The 11,086-nt window shown below is 54.0% G+C and overlaps 1 protein-coding gene across 4 annotated transcripts in view; it reads right to left on the bottom strand.

Annotated features, from left to right (window-relative positions):
• Positions 1-10,857, bottom strand: part of LOC121660954 (zinc finger protein 883-like) — a 64,816-nt gene extending 53,959 nt beyond the window's left edge. For 3 of the 4 annotated variants that reach the window (XM_042020567.1, XM_042020570.1, XM_042020569.1), the window contains exons 1-2: positions 10,429-10,856; positions 7,734-9,607 (exon numbers count right to left, since the gene is read on the bottom strand). In XM_042020567.1, coding sequence (XP_041876501.1) covers positions 7,734-7,987 — 254 coding nt within the window. In that variant the 5' untranslated portion in view covers positions 7,988-9,607; positions 10,429-10,856. Of the gene's footprint in view, positions 1-7,733; positions 9,608-10,428 lie in introns of all 4 variants that reach the window. The other variant, XM_042020568.1, reaches the window with a different exon arrangement.
• Positions 10,858-11,086: the final 229 nt, after the last annotated feature.

The raw sequence follows: 11,086 nt of genomic DNA, 5'->3' as shown, positions 1-11,086 counted from the left end.
ACAACTGGCTGGAGAAGGTGACCTCCAAAAACCCTCAGATCAAGCTACAACCTTATCTGAAGTAGCATTACAAGACATAGCTAATGCAGCAAAAACATTGCTGCTCCTTACTCCTGATGATTCTGTTCCTACACAATATTTCTCTAACATCAGTCAGCAAATGAAAGTTTCATACAGTTTGTTGATTGTTTAAAAGCTAGCTTAGAGAAACAGACAGAGAGTCCGGATGGACGAAAAGAACTTTTGGGTAAGCTTGCCATGGTAAATGCTAACGAACAATGTAAGAATATCTTGAGGGCCCTACCTATGGACGCAGAACCCACAATAGAACAAATGATAGAGAGCTGTACACGACACACATCTGCAGAACACACAATGACCCAAGCAGTTGTAAAAGGCATCACAGAGGGAGTTTCTGGTGCATTTGCTGCAGCAGTCTCTAAGGAGAATGCCTGCTGTTTCTATTGTGGCGAACTTGGACACTTTATAAAGGACTGCCCACAAAGGTCACCCACCCATGACCGTCGTGCCGCCTACCAAAGGCACCAGAGACAGCAACAGCACCAGCAGCATCCAAAAAACTTCTATCGGAGCACGGTGTCAAGGCCCCGCACCCAGACAACAAATCAAAGGCCATACTACCCCGCCCCGGCTGTGAACTCCACATCGGACCACCGAGAGCAGACAGCTGGACCTTGCCCAGCACCATCATCCCAGGCAATCCCAGAACACGTGAGAGGGATCCAACACACGGAGCGCTACCGATCGGAACCAGACGCCAACTGGTAACATCACTGCCGCTTAACTTTGTTGACAAGCGTTTTTATCATATTCCCACAGCAAAGTATGGACTGCATGACGGCCCATGGGACATTCTTCTCCTAAGCGATACCATCCATGGTCCAGAACAACTCTTTGTACTACCAGAGATACAAACAGTGCACTCTGGACAAGAGATTCTTGTCCAGCTTTACTGCATGGACACACCTTTCTTTCTCCCACAGGGAACACTGATTGCTCAAGCCTTTTTACTTCCACAGAACCACCCAGAAGAAGCTTCCTCTCAATCCTACAGCAATGTGGATAGAGATCGTGGGCTCAAACAAACCGACCATCAAGTGCAGCTTGCTCTGTAAAGGAGAGAGGGTCTACCGCCCAGGGATGCTGGACACTGGAGCAGACGTGACCATCATCGCCCGCTCCGAGTGGCCAGGGAATTGGGAACTGGAGCCAGTGGCAGGTATGATCTCCAGGATTGGTGGAGTTGCAGTATCCATGAGAAGCAAACAAAATGTTGTCATTGAAGGACCCGAAGGCAAGATAGCGACCACCCGACCATTCGTGGTAAGAGCCCCCATCACCCTATGGGGCAGAGAGACCTTCTATCCCAGTGGGGTGTCACCCTCACCATTCCCAGCCAGGATTTCTGACTGGGGCCACTGAGAAAGGCGCGCTGCCATCTACTCCCCCGCTCACCTGGAAGACTGACAACCCAAAGTGGACAAGACAGTGGCCCCTTGAAGAAGAAAAACTCAACACGCTGGAAGCCCTGGTGGAAGAGCAACTTGCCAAAGGTCATATCACCGAAACCACAAGCCCTTGGAATTCCCCTGTCTTTGTACTGAAAAAGCCCGGCAAAGACAAATGGAGACTACTCCAGGACCTACGAAAAATCAATGAGGTCATTGAAGACATGGGCCCCCTCCAACCCGGCCTGCCATCACATCGATGCTGCCCTGAGACTGGATGCTTGCCATCATAGACATAAAAGACTGTTTCTTTAACATCCCACTCCATCCTCAGGACGCACCACGGTTCGCCTTCTCCATCCCCTCTCTTAACGAACAAGCCCCACTCAGAAGATACTATTGGCTCGTCCTCCCACAAGGCATGAAGAACAGCCCAACCATCTGCCAGTGATACATCGCCCACATTCTGTCCCCCATCAGGAGCCTATTCCCGGAAGCCATCATTTACCACTATATGGATGACATACTAATCTGTGCATCAGAAAAAACTTACTTGGACAGAACTCCTAAAAAGACAATTGAAGCCACAGAAGAAGCAGGGTTTGAGATGTGTGAGGACAAAGTGCAGCACTCCAGCCCATGGACTTACCTTGGCCTCCAGATCCATGAGAGAACCATCGTACCCCAGCAACTTGCCATCAAAGAGGATCCCAAAACCCTAAGGGACTTACACAGCCTGTGCGGATCCATAAATTGGATACGCCCCTCACTGGGAGTCACAACAGAAGACCTCACTCCCCTCTTCAACCTCCTCTGCGGCAGCGAAGACTTGGACTCTCCATGTGCCCTCACACCTGAAGCCCGAGATACCATCACCAAAGTCCAAGAAGCCCTGTCTTCACGCCAAGCCTATCACATCAAACCCAGCCTGCCTCTCCAGTTTGCAGTTTTGGGTAAAGCTCCCCGTTTACACAGACTGATCTTCCAATGGGACCCTCAACTCAGAGACCCTTTGCTGATACTTGAATGGGTCTTCACAAGACATCAACCTACAAAGACATTAATCACCTTCCAAGGGGTAATGGCACATTTAATAAAAAAGGCCAGAACTCATCTCCGCTCTCTTGCAGGCGGTGAGTTCGCATGCATATACTTGCCATTGACCACTGAAGATCTGAAGCAGTTGCTCCAGACCAATGAGAGCCTCCAGTTAGCCCTAGATAGCTACACAGGCCAAATTTCCATTCACATGCCAAAACATAGATTTTTCTACCATTATGCAGCTTTTAAATTGATTCCAAAATTAATCCAAAGTAGAAAACCTCTCAAAGCTCTGACCGTCTTTACCGATGGGTCTGGCTCGTCCCATCGGTCTGTCATGACATGGAGGCAACCCAATACCCAAAAATGGGAATCTGATATCCAAATAGTAGAGAGATCTCCACAGATTGCTGAGTTAGCAGCTGTTGTCAGAGCCTTTGAGAAGTTTAAAGATGAACCTTTCAATTTGGTCACAGATTTGGCTTATGTCGCTGGCATAGCTATGAGGGCTGAACATGCTTTTCTAAAGGAGGTCTCCAACCAAAAATTATACCAATTGGTTTCTACCTTAATTCATTTAATCTCCCACAGAAAACAGCCTTACTACGTTATGCATGTGAGGTCACACACTGACCTCCCTGGTCCCATTGCCGAAAGGAACAGGAGAGCAGATGCACTGGCCATGCCAGCAGAGACTGCCAACGTCCCTGACATATTTGCCCAGGCGAAGTTGTCACATGCATTTTTTCACCAAAACATTCCTGCCCTCATCAGAATGTTCAAGCTTTCAAAAGATCAAGCAAAATCTATCATTGCAACGTGCCCGAACTGCCAGAACTACCAAATACCATCTATGGGTATCGGAGTCAACCCCCGTGGTCTGAACAGCTGCCAATTGTGGCAAACTGATGTAACCCACTTCCCATCCTTTGGGAGATCCAAATATGTGCACGTGTCAGTTGACACATTTTCTGGGGCAGTGTTTGCGTCAGCCCATGCAGGAGAAAGTGCCATCCACGTCATCAAGCATTTTCTCCTTGCCTTCACCACCCTGGGAGTCCCTGAAGAAATCAAAACAGATAATGGGCCTGCCTACACCTCTCGTAAGTTAAAAGATTTCTTCAACCAATGGGGGATAAAACACAAGACAGGCATACCTAGCAATCCCACAGGACAATCCATCGTAGAAAGGACCCACCAAACCCTCAAAAGAGTCCTCAATCAGCAACGGAGAGAAACAGAAATCTTGTCTCCTGTTGAAAGACTCTGTAAGGCTCTCTATGTCATTAACTTCCTAAATGGTACCTCATCAGAGCCTGACCCCCCAGTACTCCACCACTTCTCAAATTCAACTCAAGCTAAGCTCACAGAGAAGCCACCAGCTCTGGTAAAGGACCCTGAATCACACCAGGTCTCTGGGCCTTTCCAACTGATTACCTGGGGGAGAGACTACGCCTGTGTCCAGCTACCATCTGGCCCGAAGTAGTTCCCAGGAAAAAGTATAAAACCATACTTAAGCCCCACAAACACTGCTTCCACAAACACCAACAAGAACTCTCCTGAGTCAAATACAGGACCTCCCCAAAACCAGACCAGCTCTGCATGGAGACGAAAACATCGCCGGATGCCCACCAACCAGGAAAAAGATTGTCCCACCACACGGCAGCAGTCGAAACAGAAAGCTGAACAAGAAGCTATGGCAAAAGTCAAGCCGTAGGCCAGACACAGCCTGAAAAACTGATCCTTAGTTTATATGTTATCACCCCTTGTTACCCAAAATATCCCCTTCCCTCAACCCATGTCAAACCTCCCTAAACCCCAAAACTTCCCCTCTCACCACAAAGCTAACAAATATCGCTTATATTCCCTCTCAGAAGCCCCATTCCTGCCCAAAGATGAAATGTATCTATGTTGATGCTGTCCTCACCACTGCCTCAATGACCTCAAATAGAGAAGAGCCTAGACTGGGTCAATGACCTTTTTGGACGATGGGGAATAACAGGATGGATTGCATCTTTGATTAAGGGAGCTTTGTGGGTATTCATTGTAATTATTACTGTGTTACTGATGTTCTCTTGCCTCCTACGTTGCTGCAGAAAGGCTGCTGGGAATGCCTTTTTAATAAATACAGAAGGGGGAGTTGTGGGGTATGCCCAGCCCCTGCCCTGGAGGGATCTCTGCTGAGATAAGAGATTTCGTAATCGCCCAGCAGGACTCCCTGGAAAGGCAACCACTTTGGTCATGGCAAGAAAAGACAGACCCACAATCCTTTAGGAGATCCTTTGTAATCCATTGGCCTTACCCATCCCAGATCCTCTGTAACCCACTGGCCTTTACCGATCCCCTGTATCCCTATAAAAGCAAGCCCTCTGGCCCCTGTGGGACTCAGAGAGAGCTCTCATCCCTGGCTTTCCCCTTCGCCAGAGGGGACCAACAATAAAGCTACCTTCTGTGCCGAACCAGCCACACGAGCCTCTCATCTCTCTCTCTGGTCTGCCTTGGCCTGGAGGCTGCCCTGCAGAGCTGAGCTGAAATCACGAGCTGATAATCACTAAAGAGCTGACAGCCTCTGCAAGGGTCCTCCTGCCAGCAGCTGAGGGAAGACACCGGGCCTCGGGAAGGCGATTCGTTTCGGGACCATCTCCCCGGACCAGTCACCTCTTCCTGAGTCAGAGCCACTGACCCCATACCCAGCTGTAATAGCCACCAACATCGTCCCCAACAGGGACTGGACCCACCAGCTCCTGGTGCTGCTGGAAACTCCCCCTGGTGTGGGGTCACCTCCACTTGCCAGGTGGAGCACGACAGCCTGGAGGACCCCCTGAGCCAGCACTGGGGTACGGCCCGGCCCCCACAGCACCGGGGAGGGACTGGGGAGCCTGGGAGGGGGATTGCAGTGTGCTGGGTGTAACTGGGAGGGAGTTTGAGAGAGCCTGCTTTAAAATGGGAGAAGTGCTTGGGGGTCTGACAGGGCTGGGAAGGGTTTGAAGGATGTTGGGGAGGCTGGGATGGGGCTACAGGGGTCCTAATGGACACTGGGAGGGAGTTTGGGGGTGCTAGGTGTAACTGGGAGGGAGTTTGAGTGAGCCTGGAGGGGCTGGAAGAAGACTGGGGTTGGGTGAGGTTGGTTGTTGTAGCCACTGAGCCAGCGATTGTGATGGCTGAGGGGCCAAGGAGCCCTGAAATAGCAGAGACCTGCTGGTGGACAGATTCCGAGGTTTAAGAACATCCCCTGACCTCATGGTGAGAAAGGAAAAGCCTCTCCCCTCACACTTCCGGGTGCTATGCAGACTTAGTCTCTTTGATTGACTTGTACCCCTACACGCCCCCAGACCTTCCCCATTGGCTCCCCTTCCCCAGTCCCTCCTTTGTACTGCCCCCGTGCCCTCAGATCATTGGTTCTGATGCTCTCCCTGCTCGGGTAGATAAACCCTGGACCCTGGATGGTTCGCTTTCTTTCACCTCTAGTCTCCCTCTGTGGATGCAGCAATAAACCATCTTCTGTGGAATGCCATGTGGGAGAGCCCTCCTGACTCTTTGCTTCTGGTAAGGCGACAGCTATCCGGCTTGAGCGTGTGGTGAGAGTCTGTGCCTAACAGCCGCATGGGTGGAAGGAGTAAGCTTGCTGGAATGCTGCTATACTGTACCCACCAGAACGATTCCTTGCCAGGGACGTTTCAGTGAAACGCAGCTACCCTTCACGAACCCCCTGGTTGTGCAGGGAGGAGACTGGAAGGGGTCCTGGTGGGGCTGGGAAGAGATGGGGATGAGGTTTCAGGGGGTCCTGGGTGGGCTGGGGGTGACTGGAAGGGTGCTTGGAGGGGCTTGGATTGTCTGTGAGAGGTTTTTGGGGTGTCCTGACACCTCTGGACTCCCCAGAGATGCTGCTGGACACCGCCTACAGCAAGATGCTGACGGGGAACGGGGGCTTTGTGTTGGGCTTCATCTTCCTTGGGCTGAGGCTCGGCTTCTACCTGTGCAAGAAGATGACAGGGGGGCCCGGGGGTTGTGTGCCCCCTCCCCCCAGGGAGTGTGTGCTTCCCCAAGTCCCCCAGCCCGGTGTCACCCCCTTTTCTCTGCCCACAGAGCTCCTGAGCTGGCAGTGGTTGCAGCCCCTCCCCCTGGCCTCGGGCCCGGCCGGGACCCCCCGCTCCGTCCCCACGCTGATTTTGGGGGGGGTCGTGACAGCCCCACTGTCACTCTGCCCCTGCCTGGCTGCTCCCAGTGTTCCCAATAAAGCTTCCCAGTTCACCCCAGTTCCCGAGCAGCATTTTTTCTTGGGGAGTGTTGGGAGCTCGCAGCTTCCAAAACCGAGCCCCAAATATCTTTAAGGGTCCCTGGGAGGGTTTCATTCTGGGGCGGAGATGTTTGGATCTTGCAGGACCTCAAAGGTGAGCTGCAAATGCACCTTTGGGGGATATTTTGATGGTTCCACGTGGCAATCGCCCGGTCCCAGGGTGGGAGGGCAACATCGGTCTTGGGGCCCCCCAGGAGAGTGGTGGAGGGAAACACCAGGAGCCCTAGAGTGTGGTGAGAGGCGAGGGGCAATCCTGGAGCTGGGCAACTTCCAGCAGCCTGGAGAGGGGGGGAGCCTGGATAAGGGGGGCCCCCCAAGAGATTTGGGGCGAGCTCTCCCCCCCGCTCACCTGCAGGATGAGGAGGGGCCGATGCTCCTGGGGCTGTGGCAGACAGAGCTGGTGGCAACCCTCAGGCTTCTCCTGTTCCTGCTCTTCCTTTTTCTCTCTCCCTCCTGCTCCTCCTCCTTCCTTATCCCACCTCCTTCTCCTCTTCTCTTCGTCCCTCTGCTCACCTTTCCACAAAGAATGGGGTGAATCTCTCATAGTTGGGCCAGCAGCACATGTCCACCTGAGCCCTTCTGTGCTCCAGCCATTCCAGGTCTCTGTTCCAGCACCCAGCTTTCACCTCCCCATCCAGGGTGTCCCCCATGTAGAGCCCCACATCGCTCATAGGGCTTTTCCCTGGTGTGCATCCTCTGGTGCTGCATGATGCCAGCGTTCCACCTGAAGCTCTTCCCATATTCCAAGCACTTGTAAGGCCACTCCACATGTGTGGATCACCTGGTGCTGAATCAGGCTAGAGCTCTGGCTGAAGCTCTGCCCACATTCCCGACACTCGTAGGGCTTTTCCCCAGTGTGGATCACCTGGTGTTCCCTCAGATGGGAGCTGTACCTGAAGCTCTTCCCACATTCCAAGCACTTGTAGGGCTTCTCCCCACCCTGAGGCTTCTCCCCCAGCTCCGAGCTCCCCCTGGATCTCCGGCTGCCTTCCCGGCACAGGGGGGCTCTTTCCTCCTTGGATCTCTCTGGACTGCTTTTGCAGCCCCTCCTCGTGCGGCATCTCCAGGGCTTTTCCTGCTCCTCCATCCAGCCACACCTTGGGAATGACAAATACTGGTTTGGGGGGAAAAACAAGGGGTGAGCGCCTTGGGGTGGGGGATTCCTCCTGCCCAAGGTCATCTCAGGAAGTCACCAGGCATTTTGTGTTCATAAAAACCTCCAAAACACCAAGATTCAGCCCAGAAAAGCCTTCCCAGGAGTTCCCCCTCTCTGGTCTCTCCATTTTAATGTTCTGGGGGTATCCCTTTCCTAGGCTGATGGGGCATCCTATGGAACCAGAGGTTTCCCCCTCTCCAGGGTCTCACTTAAGGATGCTGAGGGATTGTGCAGGTCCCTGACTCTCTATCTCGGGAGTCCAGGAATCCCAGGGGTGTGCCCCCCTGTTATCCAGGCTTCCCACCTCTCCAGGCTGCCAGGGGTCCCCCAGCTCTAGGACCGCCCCTCTCCACTCACCCCACTCCGTGAGTCCTGGAGTTCCCCTCCACCACTCTCCCGCTGGTACTGGGCAATTGCCATGTGGAGTAGCTACAGCTCAGCTTTGGGGTCCTGCAAGATTTAAATATCCCCGCCCAAAAAACAAGCCATCCCAGGGGCCCACACAGATATTTGGGGCTTATATCCGGAATCTGTGAGAAATAAACACAACCCAATAAAAAACCACCACTTGGGGACCCCGTCATATATTTGGAGCGAACTCCCCCTCCCCACTAAACTATGGGGATGGAGCCCCATGCTTCTCATGCTCCTCTTTTTCCTCCTCCTGTTCCTGCTCCTCTTTCTCCTCTCTCCGTTGTCTTCCTCCCACTCTTCCTTGTGGGGGGACACATTTGGACACTGTGGCAGGATGGGGACCAGCTCTGGGATACGGGATGTGGAGGGGAGGGTGAGCACAAGGAGGAGAGGAAGGAACATCTAGGAAATGTGGATTGTACATGGAAGGATCAGGATTTTCTTTCATCGATCTTGTTTGGGTCACTGGAGAAACGAATGATTGTGCAGAAAGCTCAGCAGCTGTCAGAGGATGAGCACCCACAGGCACTGAGGGGGCTGCAGGAGAGGCACAAGAAGCCCCTGCAGCACTTGGCCAGAAAGGCTCAGCAGGGGAATGTAAGAAGGGATGAGCAAAAGGCCAAGGTGAAGGCAAAGGCCATGGCAGAGTTTCTACAGCCCCCCAGGGATGAACCGCAGGGCCCAAGGGGGCCCCAGCACCCAGGGGACGGCGGCGGCCACAAGCACCTGGCACAGGCATTGCCCTCCTCGGCACGGCAGAGCCCACCCAAACAGCCCCTGCCAAGGAATCAGGGCTCCAGCTGCAGGCCACAAGGACACTGCAAGCACAGACAGCAGCACCCTCAGCACCAGCAAGTCCACCCCTGATGGACATGGATTGTCAGGGCTCTCAGAGCTCCCAGCACACCAGGGACCCACCGCACCAGAGCCCTTGAGAACATTCAGGGCGCCTCTGGATCGAGACAAGGCCGCTCCTGATGGACACAGGGGCCTCTCGATCCACTCCAAATCTGAGACCTAAGGGGGGAAATTGTCAAGAAGTTCTTTCATTATTCAGGCAATAAGTGGGAAAGATGAGCAGGTGTGTTTTATTTAACCACTATGAGTAGATGTGGGGGATGGGTTTGAAATGCATCTTTTTACCATGCACCACACCTTGCTGAGTGCAGCTCATTCAGCAGGGGATCAAGGGCATGCAGGTGGCAGCCAGGCCTCCTCACCCAGAAACGGCTGCAAAATGACACAGAATGAGGTCACTGAGAATAATCCCAAAACCAAAGAAGGCCCACGAAGAACAGATTGAGTCAATGATAATTAAAAGACAATTATTGGGAAAATAAGAAGAGAAGGGATTGAAAGGAGTAACATGAATGTGTCTTTACAAATAGATAGTGTGAATCTGCTTCAAGATAGGGCCAGAGACTTGTGCATAAGGAAGTGACAGGAGAAACCATCAGTTTCAAAAATGTTACTAACTGACACGAACTGCTGCTCAGCCAAGGTCCTGCTAAATTCCTGAACTTCCTGAACTTAGATCATCTATTATACAAAAAGGGGGGGCATATTAAGGGGGACATGCAGAAGGCAGATCGGGAAGTCTGTACCTTCCAAGGACCTCAGCCACTGGGGAAAGGGACACGGAGATGCGGCCGGGCAAATCGGCATAAAAAGGAGGCTGCGTCCTCCAACACTTGGACGGGAAATGCCCCGTGGCCTCTCCCTTTGTCCACGAATAAAGTTACTTTTACACGACTCCTCCGGCTCCTCTGGGGACACAAACCTCTGGCCACGGGAACTTTCCCGCACACTGCCGGCCACGGGGCAGCCACCTCTGTCCTACCCACAGCAGCCGGGACGAGCCAGCGCTGCTCCGGCACCGGCTCCTGCCGAGGCAGCAGCGGGAAGGAGACCGCGGGCAGCCGCTCCCGCAGCGCCCTCACGCCAGGGCGAACACGGCGCCCACACGGCACAACGAACCCGCCACAGCCCCCTGCCGCCCCCTCCGCCCGCAGCCAGCCCCGAGCCCCGCCAGAACCGAGCGCGGCTCCCACCTGCGCTGGGGCCGCCTCCGAGCTCCGCCGCCGCCTCACCGGGCTCCGGCCGCCGCCGCCGCTCCCGGGCCCGCACAGACGCTCCGCCAATGGCGCCTCTGCTGCGCCACGGCCGCCCTGCCGGCGGCTCCGGGCCCGGGCTGCTCCCCGCTCCGACCAATCAGCGCGCCAGAACCACGACTGACGGCAGCACCGCCCAATCGGAGCGAGGGGCGGGCTCTGCACACGGCCCAGCCCCGCCCCGCGCTCCCAGCGCCCCCCCGGGCTGCGTGAGGGGAAAGCCGCAGCTGAGGAACAGCGCTGGAACGGGCCCGGCCCGAGCCGCCATTCAGCTGAGAAGAGAAACAAAGCTCTCCGCTGCTCCCGGCCCGACCTGCCCAGCCCTGCGTGTCGGGTGCCTCCGGCTTCTTGGGAAGCCCTGCAGCCTCGCTACTCCCAAGTTCACGAATGCTGCTTCGGCTGGTTCCTTCTTATATAGTTCTTGGGCAGAGTCCAAATTAATTCTATTCTTCTCGCAATTTAGCATATTCATGATGTTTTCTTTTCCCGAAGTTGGGCTGCACAAAGCCTTTCCTGGGTCTGATGAATTGTCCATCCTGGGTGATGAATGGGCCATCTCTGGTTCCTGGAACAGTTATTTTTAGTTCCCGGAATGTCC

Source organism: Corvus kubaryi, unplaced genomic scaffold (genome assembly GCF_017639235.1).
Source record: "Corvus kubaryi isolate FWS band 111438036 unplaced genomic scaffold, C.kubaryi_AGA036_p1.0 37024, whole genome shotgun sequence".
Lineage (NCBI taxonomy): Eukaryota > Metazoa > Chordata > Aves > Passeriformes > Corvidae > Corvus > Corvus kubaryi.
This window is presented reverse-complemented; position numbering and strand designations above follow the sequence as displayed.